Genomic DNA, 25,558 nt, shown 5'->3' with positions numbered 1-25,558 from the left:
TGATTTTGCTGCTGTAATCAGAGGATAGCCTTTAAAAACGACAATAACAAATTGCAGTCATGATGGCACAGAAGAGTGAGATTAAGAATGAGTTGAACATCGGTTGTTTTTTGTTATTATTGCCATTTACAAGAATTTTCACTCAAAATTTCCACTTAAAGAAAAAATGTGTCTTGTCTGAATTGTTTGTCCTGAAAATCAGGAAATAAATAAGAATTCAGTCCTAAACTAAATAAAATTGCAATCCTACCATCTCTAGATTACAGCGTTAGTTACGCAGCACAGCAATAGTCTTGTGCCATATGGCGATGTTTTGGTCAGGCATTTAAGACAAACATTGATATTATTTCAATAACACGACTGAATTTGGCAAACTATATTCACTGCTAGTAAACTAAATTTTAAATGAAATACTTAATTTATGATTTTTTTCACAATGCCCTTTATATCCAATAACATTTTTTAACAGTTATATTTCTAAATAAATATACTTGTATCTGTAACGTTTCTTGTGTGTAAACTAAAATCCAACTCACACCGATGTTTCAGATGGTGTAAATGAAGTGAAGGCAATGATGCAGCTCTCTGTGAGATTGGTAACAGATGAGATGTTGTTCAGTTCAGTCACTGTGAGGTTGGCGGACATGACTGAACAAGCATTTCTGTCTCCTCTGCTCGGCTTCTTTCTGGAAGGATTGGCTGCTATCATACCATGCCCCAAAGAAAACGTCTTTATATTCAGTGTGCAGGTATGATTTATGATTAATATCTGCTTGCTTCGTTGTTGAAATTGGAATTTTTTTATATAGATTTGGACACTGAAACAAGTGAAACACAACCGAATACAAAGCAAAATTTGTGTTTGTTTATAATAGACATGCTTATATCAAATTTTAATTTTTATTATATTCTGTAAAGAAAACAATTCCTATAATGTGAAATCCCCAACAGTATTTTTCCTCAGTTTATGGATTAAGATTTATGGGAAGCAATATTTCAAACAAGATTTTATCTTATCAATTTAAAACATATGTAACCTACCACACAGGATGACACTGATGTGAACGCTCGTATCCTCAATGTGAGCTTCTCAGCCAAGCAGCCTGATGGTCAGTTCTATTCTCCACAGTTTCTGCAGGAAAGAGTTTACCTCAACAGAGCTGTCCTTGCAAGGATTGCCACTGTACAGGTCAGTGCTTGTTTCTTTTGTCTTTTGTTACTATTTATTTGTTGCCTTCATTTGCTCTAATTGCACATGCAACCTACTTCAGGTATAGTAAAATCAGCCAACTAACATCAATAAATATTTTTGTTAATAAAACCTTTTCTTAGAATATTTTTACACTGGAAATCCCTTGTAGAAATAATAAATATTTATAAAGGCCATACAGATTTAAAATAAAATGTTTTGTTGTTTGTGTATTACTGTAATTGAATTTTGGGCATCAGTGTTAAAATTTATTCAAAGTTGAATTGTAAGGTACATGTGTGGGAGCTTAAAAGTCCAGCCAAGTTGAATCCAGTCTAAAGCTTGAGTGATCAGTAACCAAGTCAGAAAACCGGACTAAGCTTTATTTTTGTGAAATCATTGCTATTGCCGCCTATGTCTGAAATGGAATTGGTTTAATGAGTCGAACATAATTGATTGTGAGAACTAAAATTCACAATGTTGCCAAGACGATAATGATGTCCCAGCAATAGAAAGAGTTTTAATAATGTTTCCGTAATTGCAGAAACAGCTGGCTGGATTTAAATTCTCAGACTTGCAAACCTTAAACAAAATGTTACAAAAAACTCAATGGGAAACATAGAAAAAGTTTGACGAGATTCTCTATTTTACCAACATTAATTTTATAAAATAGCAACATTTTAGTAAAAAAGTAAACACTAGTTTACTGCAATTAGTTTACATTTTTTGAAGTAGAATTCTTGACAAGCTTTCCAATATTTGATAGGTTCTCCCTTTTGACGATAACCTGTGTGTACGTGAACCCTGCCTCAACTTTGAGAACTGCTTGACTGTACTCAAGTTTGGCAATGCGTCCGGTTTCATCAGTAGCGACTCTGTACTGTTTCGTCCCATATATCCAGTTACTACGTTTGCCTGCCAATGTCCAGCTGGTTTTACAGGTACGTTTGTTTACTTCAGACCATTAAGTTTTTAATTCAACTTAGTACTTTAGAATCACTTGTTATTTTTTTAGGAAATGATTACTTTAAGGGGTTTAAATACCTGATTATTGGTAATCATATATGATTGCGGTGGCAACTAGTTTCGGTTCAGATGGAACCATCAGCAGGTACCACAACAATGGTAACTTTGCACACGTTTACTAAACAAACATGTATGACTAATTCACTAGAATTTGAAACAAGACCAGAAGGAGTTTACATCTAGATAATACAGGTACAGATATTTTAACCACTTAATATTATATGCTGGTAATATGCTACCCACTTTGAAAAAGAAATTTAGGCCTAGTAATGTTTATACTTACTAGAGGTGTGCGGATATCCGAAAAATCGGGTTGGATTCGGTTCGGTTCGGATATCCGTATCCGAACCAGGCCCAAATTTGATATCCGACACTATCCGTTATATATCCGACTTTTTCGGATAGACAATATATTTTGACGTTTTGGACAGAAAACAAAATCTCCATAGCCACCATTAGTTTCCCAGGACAAAATTACAGCAATACGTTTCCATCGACCTAACAGCAAACGGCAAAGAAGCCGTATGATGCAATACTGATAACTAGTTTAGTCGTTATCGGCTGTTTTGCTTTACGATTAGATTCGTCTGGAACGAACAGACATAAAGCAGAAAAGAACTACCATGGTCAAATGAAAGTTTGTACTGTTTCAAAGTAGAAAAATCTAGCCTACTACTGTGATGTTACGTAAACAATAGATTTAATGTTTCCCGAAAAAAGTCAGAATAGAAACAATAGTAAGGCAACACAATAGAAGGGTGGGAGGGGTTGGGCAATGACCTCGAAAGGAGCGCGGGTAGTGAGTCAAGTAGGACCGGAGGGGGAAGGGGTGGGTAAGACCTTGAAGCTATATATAGACTTGCACTACTTCCCTAAACCTAAAGGACTGGCCGGCGAGTGGTATTCCAATCACAGGACAAGATACGTTGTTTTTTGGGTATTCATTGCCCGGTTTGACTTTGGATTGTCTTACTGTGTAGAAACTTTGAATAATAAAAAATAAAGTAAGAACTAACCACGATTATTTAGCATTGTTTGTGTACATATTAAATGATTAAACTAGAGGGACCATGGATATATACAAACTTTTGTCGTGATTTTAATTTCAACATCAAAATACAATATTGCACAATCGTGATATTTTAGGTCATTGACCTTTATTATGCATCCGGTATTGCTGTTTCAGAAGAGAAGCACGTTGATAAATTATAAATTGATATTCCCGTCGTTAAAAAGAATTATTTTTATAAACCTATAAAACAAAATCATAAAATCTTACATAAAGATAACAATAACGGAAATTGTAAAAAGGGTATAAAGATAACAACGTCGTTATTCTTTCTCTTTGTTCTTCTATTTCTTGGGTTTCCCTTCATCACGCATTCAACAAGTTGCCATGGTTACTAATCACCCATGTCGTTATCAGCTTTTGTGACATAGCACACAGCAGGGGGGTAAAACTTGACTAAAATCGGTTAATTTTTACCTATTATTTAATTACCAATAAATGTACTACTTTATTGGTATTTTGTACTGTATTAATAATCGGTCAAAATGGCCGATTTTTGTCAAATTTTACACCAAATTTATTGAAATTTCAAGGTGAATATTAATAAAACAATTATTACCAAATATTTGTATTCATTTAAAAGATTGATTTGTGGTATTGGGTTCCCCACTGAGTGCAGCCGAGCGGAACTAATGAGGGTCGGACCTTCTGGCTTATCAGACCCTCCCCTCCTCCGTGGTAACAGCTTGTAAACAAACTATTGCACAAGCGTGACTTGACATTGGGCTGCTTCAACTATAATTTTGTCAAATAAACTGTGATGTTTCAAAATCAAAAACAATAATTTGGGACCATACTGCTAACAATAATGGACTGCAATTATTGTTGAACATACAATCCATTTTTAACAAACTAAGATTATACGATTTTATAAAAATTATCTTGGTATTTTACTTGGGGTAATGAAGTTATGTAGGCTAGTGTAATTCTCGGTTCATCAAGGTTCTACTGAATTATGTTTGGCAGTGAATAAGTGTAGAATGCAATTTATAAATTCAGGGATACACACCTTTTACACAGTTATAAAGTCTAATTTAATTGTCCAACATCAAATCGTGAGCTAGAGCCCATCTTAGTGCATTAGTAATGTTTTCTAAACTTGGCAAACCCGCAAAATGCCACTTAAGGCCAATAATCCGTTCCAAAAACGTAAGGAAATACAATGTGAAAATAAACTTGAGATCGAACTCCTTGGCTTGTGAGAACCAGGAAACAAGATAAAACATAACCTCAAGTAAACAAGCCCAAACGTTTGACATCAGTCCTGCAGAGCTAAGGTGTTTGTGAAGATTTCGGCTGCTAGTGTACTTAATTCAAGCATCCAACTTTTGAAAATAAATGTTGTGAATTGTGATTTTCAAGAGAGAGAAAACTGTGGACTTAGCTAATTTGAAATTCTATAGTTCAAAATCGTCATTTAAGTTTATTTACACAGCTTTGCATTGTTTTATAGGTTTAAAATACATATGCAGCTTATTATTAACCACGCTGAACTATCCGAATCCGAAAATATCCGAATCCGAACCTCCCAATATCCGATCCGAATCCGAACCTCCCAATATCCGATCCGATCCGAGCCTCAACTATCCGATCCGAATCCGATCCGAAATGAAATTTCACTATCCGCACACCTCTAATACTTACTACTTACTGCCATGGGCACTTGTACCCAAGCTGGTACTTGGCCTCACCAACACGTTGTCGCCAGTTCTCTCGGTCGTCCAAATCTTCCTCTACTAGTCTAATTTTTTCCATATCTCTCCAGACTTGATCCCACCATCTGGCCTTCCTACTGGTCTCCTCCCCTCGATCTCCCCTTTGTACCTTTCTCAACAAGCATTACTCCTCAAGATATGGCCAACCCACCTTAGCCTTCTGCTTTTAGCCTCTCCTACAATATCGGGGTCTCGGAATGATTCTCTTAACTCTTTAGTAATGTTTATATGTGGAAAATTATAATTTTTAATCAATAAAATCTTAAATTAGTCCCCATCTATAAACTAGCTGCTTTGCTTGTGTTTTGCTGCTCATTGATTCTATTTTGATACAATACAGGGTGTTTTTAAAAGAATGCCGGGATTTTAAATGGTAACTGCTTGGATACTATTCTAGGTAACTAAACGTTTTATACGTCAAATTAAAGCTAAAATAACTAAGTTTTGTTTACCGTGCAGCAAGGGAGGAAACTTTGACCTTGGTATGCGTAAAACAGTTTCGGCGTGATAGGCCGCTATTGTGACTCATATACCTGACACCAGTCGCCAGTACGACGTTTACGGCGCAACAGAAGGCACAGATTGCAATCTGTGGTTCGCAGAGTTTATATCCATTGCTAAATTAAACTTAATTTAAATCTACTTGATGATAAAGAAACTTGGAGCTGGTTTAATGAGTTTCATTGCACCGAAGTGTTTTGAAAAGCCACCCGGCCAGCTAAAAACAAACGATGACATAGTCGATGAAATCCGACTTTTGCATCATAAGCCCGAAGAAATCGATTGCCTGACGATGTCTTCAGTTTAACGAACCTAAATTGGTTACTTTATGATGTTATCTATAAAAGATAGAGTCTTTGTGCCGAAAAGATTCAGTTAAGACATCAGATAAACATGCCGATCGCCCTAAGCGTACAGACTTTGCCAGTTTTACGCTCATATAAGATTGATGAAAGTCTGAATGTTATTAAATCATTCCGAATTGTATGAAAGATAGAGAAAAAACTTTATTCTTTTCCCTTCGATTTGACGTTTAAATCGTTTAATTATCTTGAATAGTCCCCGAGCAACGACCATTTGAAATCCCGGCATTCTTTTAAAAACACCCTGTATATGTAATTCTGTAATGGAGTTCTATCAGCATACCAGAGAAATTTAAAGTCCAGGGGCTGATAGATGCATAGATCTAAGATCACAAACATAACACTGGTGTTTCATCATATTAGGCCTATTAGATTGAAGTAACATTTCTGTTATTTGCACTATGGGTTGTTTAGTAAAATTTTTTTGTAATCTTACCTAACAAAACTAACTAACTGGGGGTATATAGAAATACATATTTTGTATGTTTGTACTGTGTATTAAACTTAGTTTTTTTGTGGTTACAGGAAGCAGAGAGCACTATTTGTGTGATACAGAAGTCAACCTGTGCTACTCCAACCCTTGCCAGAACCACGGCACATGCAGACGCAAAGAGGGTGGCTACACTTGCGTCTGTGTCTCAGGTTTCACTGGTGAGAAACTCAAACTTAAGTAAAACAACAACATAAACTATATAAAAACTTATGACAAAAAAAATTTACAAATACAGCTATTATATGAGTATAACCTGTTGAAAGCTGTGAATTATGCATAGCAAGGTAAGAGACAGCTTGGAACTAATCTTGGAGGTAAGCTTCTGTGGTCAAAGTAGACTGTCTTCGGGCAGTAACAGTTTTTTTTATTTTTGTTTGACAAATATACATTAGTAGTCAAAGTTTGGATTCTGTTGCACCAATCCATCTCCAACAAGTCAATTCGTAGATTATTATTCTCCCCAATTTAATTACACAGTCCCGAGCATCAAGATTTGACAAGTTTAAAACTACTGCGCTTGGGCCTTGGATATATATAATGTTTTTGTTTAGTGTAGTCGGCCGATAAGTTTGATCAATGACCAATGTTTTATAGATCTATCTCCCCCCCCCCCCCCAACAAAGAAAACATTGCCTTGGATAGAGGTTTAGAATCCTGTCCAGGTAACTCATGTGAAGTGTTAGTGATAAAGCTTGGTGGGGATACACAACTTAAAAAATGGATTTATTTAGTAGACAGCTTGGGTGAAAGTTGACTGTATGGGTTGATTCTTTGTGTGTTGCATCTTTGTTCAGAGATTTTGCTACTTCTTACCTTTCCTTTGTGTACCACTGTAAACTTATTGTCGTCTGTTAACTAGGGATCAACTGTGAGATAGACCTGTCATTAGACACTTGTCACCCCGGCATCTGCCACTCAGGCTCCACCTGCTCTCCGCTGGTCAAGGGAGGGTTTGTCTGTGATGACTGCGCTCCTAGTGGCACGTTCGAACACTACGATCGTCTCTGTCAGCTGAGAGGAAGGGGTTTTCCCAGAGAATCCTTTCTGACTTTTCCCGCTCTCCGACAACGCCACCGACTACACATTGCACTGAAGTGAGTATTTTTATTTTTGGTCTCTCATAAGTCGGGTAAAATTCAAGTTTGAGTACACACTGTGTTACTTCTCTAATTTATGATCTAGTGATACTTGGTCTCACCCATAAGCCAATTCCATTGTCCGTCTATAATGTCTTTTTGAGGTTTTGTTCCATTAGATTTCCTCTCCATATCAACTCTAAAAACTATTCAAATTATCCAAAAAAGGTTACTAAAATAATTTACAAAATTATTGTTACACCTTTAGTAGTGGTTTCAGTTTTTTACAAATCAATAATAAAATTTCTAACTTACTTACTCCCAGGACCATATCTAAGTTATTTGGCCGCACCAACAAAGCACATTTACCAGTCTCGGTTCTTCAGTTGTATCATAGTATTTGTAACTGTGATATTTAAAGTAGTTGGATGCATCCACTTACCCTTGTTGTGTTGTAGGTTTGCCACCCTGGAGGACAGTGGGCTTCTGCTGTACAACGGAAGGTACAATGAGCGTCATGACTTCATCGCTCTAGAGGTAACAGATGAGGGGCGAGGGGTGATGTTCTCCTTCTCCCTGGGGTCAGACGTGACGAGGGTCGTGGCCAGAGCTAAGACTGCAGTCAACGACGGCCATTGGCACACGGTCACTGTCGACTACTTCAACAAGGTACCTCACTTCATTTCACTTGTGGATTGACGTAAAGATTGTTGTGCAGTTTAAAGCCAGGTTTACCTAGGTGTAGAGCGCGGGATGCGGAGAGTGGATTCCTCTTGTCTTAAGTAATTAAATGATACCGTTTTTATAGAAGCTGAGGGGAATGCTATGTTAATTGCTTCTCTGCGTTCAGTGCTACGCTTCCACGCCTAGGAAATCCTTGTTTAAGAATGTGTGCTATATAATAATCATCTTTTTTAGCATTCAAATTACAACTGTGTTATGCCAGAAAAAATGTTTCACCTACATTACTGATAAACACCCCTGATGTAGCAAACCTGCATAAAGAGCAAGCTTTCAGTTTTTTTAAATTCAATTTTCATAAAAGGTTTGTAACTTAAAGAAATTTACAGTAAGATAGAACCACAACTGTCTGCGGTGCACCGAAAAAGCTGGTATGGTACGGTTCTGGCCAAACTAATACCATCGGTTCAGTACAGCATTTTCCCCAGGATAAATTCAGTTGGGTTCAGCCTGAAATAATTAATTAATTAAGATTTTGAATAAATCAATTGGGTACCAATAGTCATAGAACAATAATGTAACACACCGAATTGTTTAGTGATTTAATTAACCCGAGGATTCCCACTTAGCAATTTCAAAATGATTATTCTTGTTTTATGATGGAATAACCTAACATGTATATTTGAATGAACTATGTTTTATTTTAACTTCTTTTACTCTTTTTCAATATTTGATTATCTTTATATTCATAAGTCAGTACATACTCACTGATGTGTTGTCACAGAGTGCCACGGTGAGTCTGGATGATTGTGACACAACTTTGACCATCGGACACGGAGAGCAACTTGGTCTGGCGTGCGCCAACTCGTCCACTCAAATGCTGGAAAGCAGGTAATGTCGATCTTACAGAATGGTTGGTCAGCAAGGTATTGTCTCAATGGAACACCACCGGGTCCCATGTTACCCAAACTACAAAGGACATATTTTAAATGTTTCCCTATTTATTTATACACATTAAAGAGATAATAACAACAGCTTACTATTAAACAAGGATTTTTGTTATTAATATTTTCAGCGTTTCCATTGAAGTGTCTAATACACAGGCAAACTTACCCTAACTTTACAGTGTGCGAAACCAATTATTGATCATCTTTAGTTTCTAACGCAGAAACAATAATAGTATGAATAATTTTACCAAAGAAGAAAGTACCAACCTGGTAGTGTTTTGAAGTACGAAAACTTAGATTAGATATTTAAGGTTCAATAGAGTAAACGTTATCTAACTGACTATTCATTCTTCTCTGTAACAGATGTGCTGTTCTGACTGAGACCTGCCACAGGTTCCTTGATCTGACAGGTCCGCTGCAGATAGGGGGTCTGCCTGCTCTTCCTGCGTCCACTACATTCCAGGTTTGTGTTTTAGAACACTCAAAAGCGGCTATACTCATTAAAACAGTATTCAAGACCATGCCATGCTGACATGACATGTTTTGTGCTCATGGTTGTTTATTGATATATGTTACACCAACTAGGCCTTTTTCTTAGAAATGGAGTAAATAATTATATAAATTAGTAAGTAATGATCGATTTCGTTCAGACACTTCTGTCATCATCAATCATCGACCCAAAAGGCGAATGACAATAATCTAGATGTTGTCTCTTATATTATATTCGATACCGGACATTCCATGTACTAAGTCTCTAAAAGTCAATATTAAATCGATGAGTAAATCAGCTTATTTATATTTTTACATATTCACCTATAAATATACCTACAACTATTCCTAAGCATTTATTTTCTTACAGTTCTTGAAAATACATCAATTCTCCACCAATTTCCTTAATGTGCCATTTTTAACAGGTGTTGTGAAACATTGTACAAATGGGCTACTAATTTTTTTGCAAGGAACATTTTAAACTCCTGTCATGTTGATTTCTAATATTGTAGGAAAATAACGTGAATTAATATCCAATGAATGACAACCAGTAGTTGGTTCCAGAATCAGTCTTTAGATCAAACCAACAACGTTTGGGTTATAAGGTAAGCACTTATTCGTCATGTATGTTTCCAGGTGTCCAGCAAAGATTTCATAGGCTGTATTGCTGACATTCACATAGACCATACTCTGTTGGACCTCAACAGGTATAAAGTTGTCTCTTGAGTACCTATTAAATTTTTAATCTATGCTTTTTAATTGTATTGAAACTAACTACTTTTGATCTGTTATTCAAACATTAAATATATATTTTGTTAGCCTGGACTTTTTGCTTTTTATAAGACAGATCTGTGTGCAGCTATGTTTTTGTAAACTATAATTTGAAAATGAATAGCTTATTATTGCATCAAAAGAAGCAGCAAGTTGGTTATCTTCTTTCACAACTACACACCAAGAGTACTACAAAAACTAGCTACGGTTCTATTCAACACCCCCTTTTATTGTGTGATTTTGAATTAAGTGTATCATTATCATGATATCATGAATATCAAGAGTATCATACTGTATGATGTGTTGTTTCATTAAAAAGCACAATTTTAAAGTATATGCCTACAAATTGTTTTAATTTACATCGTATCAAGCATTTTTTTTTTCTGTTTCAATTTTATTAGCTATGTGGCGGACAACGGCACTGTGGTGGGTTGTCCTCAGAGACAGACATTCTGTGCCTCACACCCTTGCCACAACGGAGGCACTTGCTCAGACGAATGGAATACCTTCCACTGTCAGTGTGCCGAGGGGTGGAGCGGCAAGGACTGCAGCATGGGTACGTTGTCTGTTACATTTCAAAATTTGTAATTAAGTATTAAGATAGTATGTAGACCTACATGTTCTATTAAAAGAGTGTTTGCAAAATTTACTATCAGACATACGGTAAATACCGGTATAAAAAATGATATTTCATTTGGCTAAACAATAAAGTCTAAATGACTATAAACCATCAAAAACTTGACTGACATTCAAGACAATATACTCTTGCGAAAACTCTCTCCATTGTGCAAGACTATGCTTATCCAATCTACAATATGTTGGAAGCTACTAAAAATATGCTTTAGGCTCTAAAATCTCATCTTTTCTCTATATGCACTCAAGAGCCACCAGTGAAGCCATGATGATATTTTTTAATAAATGAAATCAAGATAAATATGTTACTTATACCAAATAGGTATTTGTACCTTAGTCATTTTTGTTTCAATATTGTCTTTTTCTTTGTTTGAAGTTCATTGTTGGTGATGGTGAGTTAATGTTGTTTAAAGGTTTTTCGGAGATGTTCCATCACAATGGTAAAAAACAATACATAATTTTCCGGAATCTGAAATCTGATCCCGTCTTCAGGTAGAAAAAAAAAAAAAAACTTAACTAACACATTACAACTAACTATACAAACCAACCTAAGTTGGAATAAACTATAGAGAGTTACCATTCATGCAACATATAGATTTTTTATGTTTTGTGATTCGTTATATTTTGCATTTTCTATCATGGCTTGACTGCTATACAGTGCATACTTGACTGCTACTATGTAGTTTATTCCAACTTCCAACTAGGTTTTGTGTATTGTCTTTGACTATTAATACAACAACTTCTGTATCCAATAGTCAATGGTATTGTTAGTTGTAATGTGTTAGTTAAGTTTTTTCACCTGAGGACGGGATTATATATTAGATCCCGAAACGATGTGTATTGTTCTTTACCATTGAGATGGAAAATATCCACAATAAACCTGTAAACAACATTGTGTTGTTGTTTAGTAAATAATTAACAATTAAGAACACGGACAAGTCGTAAAATGTGTGTAAAATTACCAATCTTACTTGTCTTATTGAATAGTTCACCTGTCAACTAATTAATTTGACAATAAGGTATCCGGCCGGCGTGGCAGTTCCACGGAGACAGCATGTTGTCATTCAACCCTCTACTGCGACCAATACAGCTGCCGTGGCTCACAGCATTGTCTGTACGCACTCTACAACCCAGCGGACTCCTGATCAACACACAGATCGGACAGAACAGCTCGGCAATACTCTTGGTAAACAAACAATATAACTAGCTAAGAGGGTCTTAAAAGGAATTATATAAGAGGTTAGTTGTTGTAGTTCTACTTTGGAAGAATTTGCCATCTTTGTGTGTGCTACAATTTTGGTCACATCATCAAAGGTGCTGCTTTGGTGTTAACATTGAATTGTCTTCAACCCACTGAAGCATCTGACCACAAAAAGTAGATTACCTTATGAAAGTTTATGAATAGCTGTAATTATAGTTCGTAGGATTTATATGATACTAGGCTAACAATTCACACTTTGACTTTAACCACTAACTATTAACTATTATTTATATTTTCTGTCACTTGTATTTTCCACCAAGGGGAAACCAATTGGGGAGATCTATTCAGGTTCATTGGTGCTCAGGAACAGTGGCAGTTTTAGTACCTTGTCAAGGGAGGAGGGGCTAGTGGGGTGTTCCTAGTTTATGCCGTAAATTAATTGAATTTTACAGTGATTTAATAACTGTTGTCTGGTGTTAGGTGGAGGATGGACACCTGGTGTATCAGCTGGATGACGCCAGGGTGACACTGAGAGCTGTGCCAGTAGCAGACGGAGTTTGGCACCGTGTGGAGGTGTTGTGGTCAGTGTCTGGTGTAACACTATCACTAGACTACGGACTACGCTCAGTCACTCGCAGTCTCAATGTCAAACTGCAGGGCCTGTATGTAGGCAAGATTATCATCGGAGGCAGTGAGGACCAGGCTGAGAAAAACACGGGGTTTACTGGATGTATACAGGTAACTATTTACTATATAGCTTACAGCTTTATAAAATTCATGACAATCTCTTGGGATATGATTCTGTAGCTAAAAGTAAGAAACAAAGTTTATATACTCATAGGGGCGAACACGTTTTTAGTGTGTTGAGACTATGCGACAATTTTGATCAGAATTTGTTCTTTTGATTAATGAGAGATTCTTAGGATATCGGGTACTTGCATTGAAGGATTTGTTTTAGTTGTTCTTGTGGTATTTGACCTGAATAATTAAATTTTAAACATTCCTAGAAACCTAGTTTGAGTGGTTTTTTTTTTAGAAATGGATAAAAAACTGCAAAATATTTAGGGTAAAATTATTTGTTGACTCTTGGTTACCAATAACATAGGTCTTTTTCACTAATAAAAAGATTGTTCTTCCAAATAAAAGTTTTAGGTAATAAAATTCTGAACAAAACAGTAAAGTAGGCTACATTAGTCTCACAATTATTTACAATAATGAGTGGCTGGGTAACCGAGCATGATTGAAATTGTGAATAATGTAAATCTAACCAGCAATACAGGTAATAACTAACATTGAGATTGACATTGAATGTATATACGGTAGTTGAGCTTTAATACAGGTTTTAGAAAGCAATATAAATAATTTTAAATGCAGTGTACATACCTTTAAACTTTATTTTTACACATACAAAATTCTACTCATCAAATTTATCACACTCCTAGAAAGATGAGACTCGTCGGTGGTCAGCAACTGTGTAGTCTGTCAGTAAGATGATGAGCATCTACTAAACATCTAGGTCCTCACAGTAACGTAAATTTAGTTAGCTTAGCTTGGTTTTTATTTTTTGCGATTATGGTTAATCTACTTGTGGATAATCAGGAGTTTACTGTACGGAAAAAGAAAAGGTGCTCCTCTACATTTTATTTGTAATTGGTCTTGCCTTCATAACATTGGCAAACTGCCAAATAGCTTCAAGCCTTACCCTCACATATTTCTGTGATGTGCCACAGGATGTCCGAGTGGGGACAAGCCACTCTCTGCTAGAGCGAGCCACAGTGAAGGTGAGAGTGACCGACGGCTGCAACGCTGATGACTCCTGTGTGGACAACTCCTGTCCTCCCAACAGCCACTGTGCCACTCACTGGCAGACCTATCACTGTCATTGTCACTCAGGTCAGTCGGACTATCACATTAAACACACTGTGCTTAGCAGTGGTGTTCTAAGATAGTTAATATCTTTTATGATTGCAGAAATCAAGTTGTTTCACCCTCGATTATAGAACACATCATTTTTTACAATAATCAATTGGCTACTTCTTAGAATAAATATATTTTTACATAATGGATGTAACATTGTAACATACAGCACAAGGGCGTAGGTTTTTAGATTTTTTTTTGTGAAGATAGCAGTCTTACCTAAATGGGAGAGTCCAAACTGGCACAAGAGACACAGTGAAATATTGTAATGTTTTGTGCATATAGTGTAAACTTTTGTGTCACTTGCGCCAGTTTGGACTCTTTCCCATACAGATAAACCTGCTATCCTCACAAAAAAAAATCCTAAAAATACTTTTTACATATTTTGAAAATATATTAACAAAAAAATATATTTGATTAGTTTTAATTAGCAAAGCGATATTGAAAAAGCATGTGAATAATTTTAACAATGTTTAGATAACACCATTTTGACACCATTATAATTATTAAAGAATATACAATTAATATATTTAGACTTTGTACCGCATTCTATTCTTTCTATTGCCTTAGAGACTAATTTAATCAATATATGCTTCCCAATGCTGAAGCTCTTAGTCAAAATATAAATTGACAATATGCATACAACAATCCTTAAATAATTTTTTGTTAAAATGTCAGCATAATTTCATTATTAGTTTTCACCTTATGGTGGGACAGACAGACACCACCTTATTTTTATAGTAGTATCATATATTTATGTCATCATTCACTTTAATTAAATCTTAAACACTCAGTCAATGGAACATATATTTTTTTTACTGGTTTTATTTTAGTTTCAATATGTTTGGTATAAATTATAATTGTTATCCTCAGTAAAAAAGAGATTTTAGAAATTATAACTGCAGAAATAAGAAGTAATTGTAATGATATTGTTTCCAGGATTTGTGGGGCCGCAGTGTGTGAACGTTTGTCAGTTGAACCCTTGTCTCAACGAAGGCACCTGTGTTCAGAACAAGGCCTCACTCAAAGGCTACTCTTGCCATTGCAACTCTACACTCTACTCAGGTAAATTTGACGCTACAGTTTAAAAACACAAATTAAACTCAGTATAGATAAGCTCTAAACATAAAATGTAATTTAATCTGGGATGGATCGGATGTCGGTTTTACCTATTTTATAAAAGAAAACCAAAACTGAAAATGTATGGAAAATGTCTGTTTTGGTTTATTGGTTGTGCAATAATTTAGTCACAATCAATGTGTGATATGAACGCAACATATTTGCGATCTCCGGGAACATACAAGATGTTGCCACGATCACGGGGTACAATGATAACGTTTCGCGGAAGACGATTATGGTCCCTACATAACCTTAGAGTTATGGCGCAATCGTGGAAGATTTCAGATATCTTCACAATCACAAGGATATTAAAGATTTTGGATATGATTGTGGGATACAATGTTAATATTTTATTTTCACAATCATGGCAGACTTTTAAGATATTTGCCGCAATTGCACGACGATGTAACAACATAAACCTAACATCACCAACATCAAAGTCAATACACAGAAAATTATCAGTATTTTGGCTTAGGCTAAAATATAAGTGGGTGGTAATTTTATTAATTTAAAACCAAAAATAAAAATTGCAACTTACACATCACTAAATTTAATAATGGATTACCTAAAGTTATATGTTCAAATATTTGTTTGGTCAAATAACTAGTTATGTACAACTACCCATGGTGGAATCATCCCAAAAATAAATATTTTGACTTACAGGAGAGTATTGTGAGACAGTGGTTGACCAGAGTTGTCCTGTCAGTTGGTGGGGACATCCTGTGTGTGGACCTTGCAACTGTCCTACACACCTGGGCTACAGCCCTGACTGTAACAAGACTACAGGCCAGTGCAGTTGTAAGGTATGTCTAATATGTTGTACTTCTTGTTAATTCTAAGGATTAGTATTAGCTATCCTACAGGGGAGTAATTTTCTTCAACAACTTCCCAGAAAACATAAAAACACTAAAGCTTTTTCTACTGCTTACCTGTTTGTTGAAGTTTCCTCATTCTGTCTGGGTAGCCAAGTGGGGGTAGCGGACTTTTATCCCCCTGGAATTTTAACCCCTGGGCAAACGTGACGTCACAAACCAGGGGGTAAAATTGCAGCGCGAACTTTTGAGTTTCGCGACATCAGCTCGGTGGATTAAACGCTGAATTAAACATATATTTTCACGGTTGTGAATTTAATCAGAACACATCAAATTATAAAAACCTAGAGTGTACGACCCAGATTTTTACCCCCTGGCCAGATATATAAATTAGTGAGAATGATTAATTATCTTCATTCTGTTTTAATTTTATAGTAAAAATTTTATTATTAAGTAGCCTACTGTATATTAATTTATTTGTAACATTTACTAATCGAACAAGTTTTTAATTTTAATTTTGAGATTCTAGTATTAGGATTCGATTTTTGAAGCCAACAGTTGGTTAACATGACGTATAAACAATCAACTTAATGATAATTGTTTCGATCATTTCATTACAAAATAAATAAATAAAGATAGGCTACTAAATAATGAAATGTTTATAATTAATTAAAAACAGAAATAAGAAAATCAATCATTAAATTTCTAAAATCGGCCAGGGGGTAAAATTCCGGGGGGTAAAAATCCGGGGGTAAAAATCCGGGAATAAAATTCCGGGGGTAAAATTCCAGGGGTAAAAATCCGGCCCGTACATCTTTATTTGTCTAAACGTTGTTTTATGGACAGGGGGTAAAATTCCGGTTTTTATCGCTAATCTAATTAATCACGCTCTGGCTATTTTCATTAGATTTCCAAATCATCGGGGGTAAAATTCCGGCCGCGAACAAACTTTTGGCCACTCAGGTTCCTACGTCATAGTGACGTCAGCTTTGCCCAGGGGGTAAAATTCCAGGGGGATAAAATTCCGGCGACCCGCCAAGTGACCATACTGTAGTGCTCACATTCAAATCTACAGATCACTGGTTCAATTTCAACTTTCAAGCAAGATCAATTCTAGGCCCAGATGCCATTTATTTGTCACTGGGCTATAAATTAATGGTGCTATTTAACAAAATGGTCAACATTAGATAATCACAAGACAAGGGTTTGGAACGCTTCCTAAAAAAATTTAAATAAATGGCATTGGTTTTGAGTATACAAAAAACTGAAATAAACACCAGCCTATTAACTGAAACTGATGACTGTATTCCATTTATACAAAATACAGTATTCTGTGTAATTCATATTCACGATGGTAAAATTTCTGTTGTATATATTGTTCTCTTCATTTTGTTCAGGAGAACCACTACCAGCCTGAAGACTCAGAAGAGTGTCTGCCGTGCAACTGTTACGCGACAGGATCGTATGATGCAACATGCGACCCTGTGACAGGCCAGTGCAACTGTCGTAACGGAGTCATCGGCCGGGCTTGTGATGCTTGTCCCAACCCTTATGCTGAAGTCACTCTTAGAGGCTGTGAAGGTGAGACGTCCTTAGTGCCATAACTTACACAATACACATCCTTTCTGATTGCTATCAGTTTGTTATCATTGATTGATTGTAGTTTTAGTAATAGGTATTTTAAAAAGATCCAAGTTAACAAAGTTATGTGGTTCATGATCAGTGGTTTCTTATGTACCTATAGTTTTTCACCTTGAAAACAATAGTTATAGAAATGAGTAGGATTAAATAGTTTGCGTAAAAAAGATTATTTTGCAATAAACATTATTTTAAGCTCTGATGCCTGATTTATTTTATTTTTATGCTTTCTGGATAAAAATCAACCATAACCCTTTACATATTATTACTTTATTAAAGTATGTTATACTGCAAGATTACATGGGACAAAATACGTGAGGATTGAACAGCATTTTCTTGTACAATAAGGATATTTTGACTTAACTAGTTTACTTAGAAAACAGGATTTTTTTTAGTTGTGTGGAATTATTGTTCAAACTTAATTTTTTTTAACTGGCTACGTCTTTTTTATCCTTTGAATGGAAAATCTATCTCTTCTTAGTCAAAGCTATAAGGTGAAAGCACATTAACGTGACAAGTTTCACAAATCTAGTCAGATGTGTATTTCTGATGAAGTATCACTACAAACCTGTGACATGTTGATACAGTGGTGTACGACGGGTGTCCACGCAGTTTTGCCCATGTGTGGTGGCCGAGGACACAGTTTGGCAAGGAGGCAGTGGAATCTTGTCCATCAGCATCACAAGGAAGAGCCTCACGTCTGTGTGACTCTGTGACGGGTACTTGGCTGGCTCCCGACATATTCAACTGCACCTCTGATGCCTTCATGGACCTCCGGAAACTGGTCAGTCATACAATATTTATCTCTGAGACAACACTTTTTAAATTCATAATACCAGTGATATTAGCTTGACTTAGACCAAGGCCACACTAAAAAAACAGGCCGTAATGCTCGTCCAGCATGACGTCACGATAGAAGACGGCAGTGACGTAATTTTGCCGTTTGTGATCAGCTGCTTGTTTTAATCTTTCATTGGAAAATAAATAAATAAGTACTTATACGTCATAGCCGTCTTCTATCGTGACGTCATGCTTGGCGAGCATTACGGCCTGTTTTTTTAGTGTGGCCTTGCTTAGACTCACAGAAGGAATAGAAACTATAACAATATACACAATAATTATAATTAGACACAATATTTTGTCCCTCAATGGTTGACAAAGAGAGTTGTACAATTTTTGCAGTAATATCTATTTTTTTCTGTGTGTTTTACGACTTACCAGTACTTAACTGTATAAGTAAATATAGTTAAATATCTTCAAGAAGAACTGGTAATATTGGAATTAATATAAATTTGAAATAAAAACTTCACCAATATTTCTGGTTTTTTTTTAATTATATGAGGCCTTTCGCCAGCTATGCAAACTGTCATCATCAGACATAGTTTTGTGATGTGTCGTATGATGCCAGCATAGCTGGCGAAAGGCCTCATATAATTTTAAAAAATGCAGAAATATTGGTGAAGTTTTTATTTCAAATTTATATAGTTAAATATGTGGATGCAGACTAATATATAATTTCATCTCAGACTTTTAGAAAGTTTAACAGTGAAAGAGCAATGTCTAGTTTATAAAAGACTGTTCTTTCGTCTTTTATTTTACATACACATTGGGCTTATCTATACACACATATATCCATTTCAATTTTTTTAAATATATCAATTATTTTAGATGGGGACGCTACCTATATGCGTATTTCAACCCAAATATGACTGAAGGATGAGTGTAGAATGTTATGAAATGATCTGTATAGCTTTGTTACTGACTAAGATCAGCCGGTTTATCAGTCAGGGTCATTTATTAAAGAAAGCCAAATAATCAGGAACAGCTGGGTCCAGTTTCGAACCATCAAAAAGCTACTGACTTTTCTCAGGATCGAACCGGCGACCTTTTGATTGTTAGGCGAGCACTATAACCACTCACTATGACACTAATACTCCTGAACTACTCAGTAATCAAAGTGTACAATTTCCAGCTGAATCAGCTAGAAACAGGTGACGTGAGCGTGACAACATTTGTGGCGGTTGGCACTGGTGGTTCGCTCAGCAGGGCTACCAACAACACCAAGCGACTGTACGGAGCCGATGTCTTGATAACAGAACAGCTGATTGAGAGACTCATCGCACACGAGGCTCTACAGTCTGGACTCAACCTGACCCATAGCCAGGACAAGGACTATGTCACTGTGAGTAGACGTTTACAGATTTTTTTTAAATGTTTAAATTATTGTTGGTACTTCAAATCAATTAATCGGTACTTCACTCGATGCTGATTTGATCTTTATTCATCAAATACATTATTACCAACTCATCTGCGGGAGCTAGCTGGTCTAGTGATAGAGCATGAAGCTCTGGTCTCCGAAGTCCCGGGTTCAAATCCTGCCAATTACCAATGGATTTAGCTATGTGATAATGCGCAACTCTCTAGCTCTAAGCTTAGCTTGAAGTATTTTTGGCTAGAGCCCAATCCTTCAGTATGTGAAGGTATTTGTTGAAATGGTATGTAGAGTAGATACAAAATTGTCTCTTTCCTCTAGGTGGTATTAAATAAAAAAACAAACAACCCATGTTTTGTATATTACTGCTTGACAACTTGAAAGTCTGTGAGTATTCTTGTAACAGTCATCAATGTTGTCACCATTCCTGGCCCTTGCACAATTGTTTTTAGAATTGATTCCGTAATAATCTCATTTTAGAAGTTGAGTGTAAAATTAGTTATTTAACCGTCTCTCTATGTCACAAGAACCTGGTGAACGCAGCCAGTGCTGTGTTGAGTCCTGAGACTGCAGACATGTGGGGTCGAGTGCACGAGCTGACCTCAGAGACAGCGGCTGACCTCATGACCTCAGTGCAGAGTTACCTCGACGTTCTGGCCCTCAGCCAACACGACACTTACACCGACCCCTTCGAGACTGTGGCTCCCAACCTAGGTATGTGATAATAACATGAGAAATCAGCAATAGCTTTTACAACGGAAGTCATTGTAGGTGTTTAAACACAATATCATCCCAATAAAGTCATACAAAAACTAAAATTTGGATTCTAAAAGATTTCTGCAATTGTATTAGCTGTATCATACTGCTAATTGGAAACACAGAAGTAGTTAGATAGATTGACTATTTGTAGCAATTGATGATAAAGTTTTCTATTTATTTTGGGACGGGTGGCGTCGTCCTGTAATCCAGCTACTAGGAGATCACGAATTGTGGATAATTATAGGGATGCACTGTGGATGCGATGCTACCTGGTGTGGATTAACGTCCACACTAGTGAGTATTACGACTATCCGCAGTACTATCCTAATAATTAGACCAATTTGTTAATTACGAGGAAAAAATGTGGTTCGGATTCCACAATAAACTGTAGGTCCCTTAGTTGCCATTAGCTGTATGGGCTATTAATTAACAGCTGTGTCTAAGGAACATGTCGGCCTTAGTCACTAACAAGACTACAAGATCGCGCCACTTATCCTACACTCATCCTTCACTCATATTTGGGTTAAAATACGCACATAGTGGCGTCCCCATCTTAAATAATTGATAATTGATTGAATTGATAATTGAAAGAGTGGATACTTAGATGTTGTGTTATTTTGTGTTTTGATCAAGTCCTACAAATATGTGCCAGTTGTTCCCCCACATACAATTTAACAACCTGTTAATCATTTTTATAAATATTCAGTAAAATGTTATTAAGTTTGTAAAAGTCATTTGTTTCATTCTTTCAGGATATAAACTTAATACTCTTTAGAAAAAAGAATGGTAAATCAATTTGTGAAAAGATAAAACATTCAAACCTAACCTCAATTGTGTACTGTAATAGACTTATTTGGTTTCACAATGTGTGTGTTGTTTGTTGGACAGTGGTAGGACTAGACACCGTGACACATGAGAGCTTGTACGGCTATGAGACTGATGGCTTGTCTAGAGACACAGCTCCTGGCACATCAGGACTAGAGACTGAGAAGGTTGTGCTGCCAGACACCTCCCACATACTCCAGCCTCCTATACAGGTATAGTTCAGTTGTTTCAGTTCGGGTCAACAAATGCCGAGCTTACATTTATGCAAATGATTCAAGCGTCAGCCTTAGTCAATTGCAAATCTTTATTTTCGTGGGAGACTTTCACGATTTTGCCATGACTGCAGAAACAGTATGGGTGAGTGAATGTTTCGGTTAACCTAGTACAAGAAGGATACTACAATAAATTTTGTTTTCTTCACCATAATGAAGTTTACCCATGTCTTAAACTAAAATACCCAAACTTTCTATATGCTACCTCAACTATACTGAATTTAGTTAACAATGAATTACCACTATCCAAGAGATGTATCACAACCATATTCGTTACCTTTTATATATTTATCAATTTTTTTCAGTGATTTTTCTTTTCTTGTTCATTCCATATCCCACTTATAATGTGACTTTGTTTTCAGTTTGCGGCTCTGACTGCCAAGAAGCCATCAGTCAGTCCGATGGTTATGGTGCCCAAGTACAACAACTACTTACAGAATCCCCATAAGTTTGACCCTCACAGCCACGTACTGATACCCATCGACCTGCTGGGGATTAGACCACCACAAAAAGGTTTGCAAAAATTCCAAAGACTTTATTAAATATTGGACACAGAAGAAATTATTAAAAGTATTGGTGTCAAAATCTATCCGGCTAAAACAGTACCAATATAATAAAGGTGAATCAGATTGATTGAACAAAGACGATTTCTATAACATTTTTACAAACAGTGCATTTAGGTTATTAAAATGTTTGACAAGGTAGTACAATAAACTTTCAAATTGTAAGTATGTTATGTTATGACTGACTTCTGGATTGTGAAAACAAAAAACTCACTTTCTTCTATTTACGATTTTTTTAAGGCCTATTGTTCTGCTAGCTTAACTTAGAAAGTTAGAGTTCAGGAGCTAGATTTGCAATAAAAGATCACAAAACATAACACTGATATTTCGTTCAACTTCAGAGGGTAGGTTGAAGGGAAATGGCAGCTAAAGTTCAAAACTATAGTAATGTTCCTTATGTTTACTGCATTAAGTTTTTCTCCACACTACATGCATAAATAATGCAACACAAGCTTATTTATTGGTGTTAACTTATTTGATTGTGCTTTTTTAAATGTATGCCTTAATTTGTTAATGCTGCTATCCAGTACGACGGATGAAAAATCGAGGTAAAGTAGTTTCTTACTCTCTCTTTTTATTACCTTAAAACTTGTCTTGTCTTCTTTGAAATTAATTAGTTTTATCTTGTGATGTTGCAATTATTTGGTTTACTCGTCCAGATACAATATCAGTTCACCTACATGTTACTTTGAATTGCTAATTTATGGTTACCTATTTATGGTTTGGTTATTGGCCTGTTTATGGCAATAAGATTATAGAAAACCAAAATGGTCTTTAAGGCTGTTCTTTGGACTGTAAACTGAGGCTACAAGTTTTCCATTCGAGGAAATAAAAATTTTTGTTCATTATTTAACTGAGTTGTCCCATGCAAAAACATTCCAAGTCACAACAACACATCTTTAGTAGTTACATTCATAAACAGTCTGATTCCTTGACACAGAACGTTTGTGCATGAAATATGATACAAGCAGTCTTTAATAAGCCAACCTATCTCCATCGTAATTGAGGTTTTAGCAGAAAAAGATGCGTCTACATCTAAGGATTTTTTTGTAATCGAATCTGTGAAAAATGTGACTTGGAACATTTTTGAATGTGATATAATGTTTGCAAAACAGATGTTCTTATTCCAATGTGTTTGTTTGTCCTGTTTCACAACTCAAATTAATATTTTGCTTCGTAATAGTAAACAAAACAAAATTGATTGATTAGTACTTTAACAGCGACTGCAGACTTATGGAGAAAAATCAAGTAATTACAGTTATGATATCCATCACGGACTCATATGAATGTATTGTGTAGGGGAGACAAGTGTGAAGTGGATGCCGAGCAGAGCCGCTGTTGTTGGATATGCTGAATACAGAACTCTGGGCTCGGTGCTGCCACTCACATACGACCAGACAGTGTTGACTAGGTGGGGAGTGGACCTGGCCCTGGCAGCGCCTATAGTAACTATCACTGCTACACCTGCAGTACAAGGTGAGACACACAATATAAGCATTTTCCGCAGTTTCTTGACAAACCGAACAGTGAGTCTACGAAAACAAAACAGTAGCATTGACTTTTGGATACTGAAGTAGACATCCCATCTATATGGAACAGATGTTGCCTCAAAAGAACTTAGTTGAATTAGCCACCCACAGAGTGGTCTGCAGTTCAAAATTATAATTTCTACCTTGGTTTTTGTTACTGATATGAAGTTACTGACAAGTTCATTTTAAATAACAGAATGCTATAGCTTCCAGTTTGTCATGGTTGAAAATGTGGCTTATTTGACAGAAATTGAAATTATTAATCTGTATCAGCATATTGTGTTGAAAACTTAATTACACAATATTCATTTTTGTTCCTAAAACTTGTGACAACTTTAACATGGGAATGGAATGTAGTTCTATCATTAGTCGAAGGTAGTAGGGAACTCGTTGGAAGTGTTTGTGTGATACAGATTGAGTACTTAGCTCTCAGTAGCAGATTAAGCTAATTCAAACCCTTTGTTGATTAAAAGGGGATGATTCAGTTGATCAGGGTAGGGTGACTTAGGTTTTACTTGAGAGTGCGTTAGTTGAGTACTGGATGGTTTTTTAAATTTTATTTTTATTTTTGACTAGAAATGTCTAGTAGTTTTCAGAGTCAAGTTTCAGTTAACAGCGGGGTTTTATAGAAGGAGTTCTGATTTTATTGTTTCAAATTATGTTTGCAAGGAGAAATTAATAATTCATTTATCTTATACGCAATTTTTTTAGTATTTGTTTAGCTTAAGAAGACTTTAGGGTCCAGCCAAATGTGTTTGTTAGTTTGCACATTTTGAGCAGAATAAAATAGGATTTCAGTGGTTCTGAATATGACCTACAGTAGAAGTATAATGGTAAAGCCTACAAAGCCATGTTTGTTTGGTGTAGATATGTCGGAGACGTCTCCCCGCAGTTTGTCTGAGATGGTGCCTCTGCCCTCGCCAATCAGACTGAGACTGTGGCTACAAGCCCCTGGCAGAGCAGCGGCCAGGGCCAACCCCCAGTGTGTGCGTTGGTCTACTGCTAGAGGGTGAGTATCTCTCTTGCTATCCGTGGTCACTGCAAAATTGTGAACATCTGTGATTGAGTTGACATTGATAATTTTCCTTCATGCAACTGAATGCTTTCTGCAATCGGGATACTATCTTTACGGTAAACGCTCAGCTCGGCTCATAAATCGAGTAGCTTGCACATGTCTAAGATGAACCAAAATAGCCAACAATTTTATATTCCCTCAGTTTTTAGCTTTATTTACTCTACGGAGTAGTTTAGTTTAAGAATGTTTAATTGTGTTATGGAGAGCAATGAGGTTTTGTCAACAATGTCTTGCTGTGATTTTTAGAATAGAGGGATAACAGCAATCTTAATCTTACCTTGGGAAAAGTCCAGGTAGACCGGTACTCATAGAAGATACAGGTGACAGAACACACAATATTTCTTGTATTTAGGGTAGCCTATATTTCATGAGTGGAAAAAATAGTTTTACAAAAAAAGCTGGACATACAACGCAATAATTTTTTTTCAGTCTTTTTTGCCTACACTAGACAAAGTTCCCAAGGGAACTAAATATTGTCTCCCCTATGTGTACTATGGCCTACTTAGAATTTTTCTAACTTATACTTCTTCTAGCTGCTATCCCTTTTTTCCAAAAATCACAATTCTGGCCTAGAGCTTTTACTTAAACTAACCAACAAGTTGTCAACATTTTGAGTGTGTCTTGCTAGATGTCGTCATGTGATATGTGTGACTGCACAGAGTAGTAAAGGAGATGTCTGTGTGT

At 36.1% G+C, this 25,558-nt stretch overlaps 1 protein-coding gene across 1 annotated transcript in view; it reads left to right on the top strand.

Annotated features, from left to right (window-relative positions):
- The window catches only part of LOC128995436 (protocadherin-like wing polarity protein stan), a 74,298-nt gene that overhangs the window by 35,093 nt on the left and 13,647 nt on the right, over window positions 1-25,558 (top strand). Inside the window, exons 23-46 of the mRNA XM_054420454.1 lie at window positions 550-749; window positions 1,049-1,189; window positions 1,956-2,130; window positions 6,388-6,513; window positions 7,215-7,449; window positions 7,890-8,100; window positions 8,897-9,003; window positions 9,423-9,522; window positions 10,185-10,255; window positions 10,721-10,875; window positions 11,972-12,138; window positions 12,634-12,891; window positions 13,884-14,046; window positions 15,010-15,135; window positions 15,853-15,992; window positions 17,399-17,582; window positions 18,227-18,423; window positions 19,612-19,821; window positions 20,379-20,565; window positions 21,499-21,647; window positions 22,070-22,220; window positions 22,798-22,818; window positions 23,570-23,746; window positions 24,667-24,808. Coding sequence (XP_054276429.1) covers window positions 550-749; window positions 1,049-1,189; window positions 1,956-2,130; window positions 6,388-6,513; window positions 7,215-7,449; window positions 7,890-8,100; window positions 8,897-9,003; window positions 9,423-9,522; window positions 10,185-10,255; window positions 10,721-10,875; window positions 11,972-12,138; window positions 12,634-12,891; window positions 13,884-14,046; window positions 15,010-15,135; window positions 15,853-15,992; window positions 17,399-17,582; window positions 18,227-18,423; window positions 19,612-19,821; window positions 20,379-20,565; window positions 21,499-21,647; window positions 22,070-22,220; window positions 22,798-22,818; window positions 23,570-23,746; window positions 24,667-24,808 — 3,793 coding nt within the window. The remainder of the gene's footprint in view (window positions 1-549; window positions 750-1,048; window positions 1,190-1,955; window positions 2,131-6,387; window positions 6,514-7,214; window positions 7,450-7,889; window positions 8,101-8,896; window positions 9,004-9,422; window positions 9,523-10,184; window positions 10,256-10,720; window positions 10,876-11,971; window positions 12,139-12,633; window positions 12,892-13,883; window positions 14,047-15,009; window positions 15,136-15,852; window positions 15,993-17,398; window positions 17,583-18,226; window positions 18,424-19,611; window positions 19,822-20,378; window positions 20,566-21,498; window positions 21,648-22,069; window positions 22,221-22,797; window positions 22,819-23,569; window positions 23,747-24,666; window positions 24,809-25,558) is intronic.

Source organism: Macrosteles quadrilineatus, unplaced genomic scaffold (genome assembly GCF_028750875.1).
Source record: "Macrosteles quadrilineatus isolate MER2022 unplaced genomic scaffold, UCM_ALF_1.0 Scaffold_5__1_contigs__length_97177068, whole genome shotgun sequence".
Classification (NCBI taxonomy): Eukaryota; Metazoa; Arthropoda; class Insecta; order Hemiptera; family Cicadellidae; genus Macrosteles; species Macrosteles quadrilineatus.
Note: the sequence above shows the minus strand (reverse complement) of the source record. Positions and strands in the feature narration are given on the sequence as shown.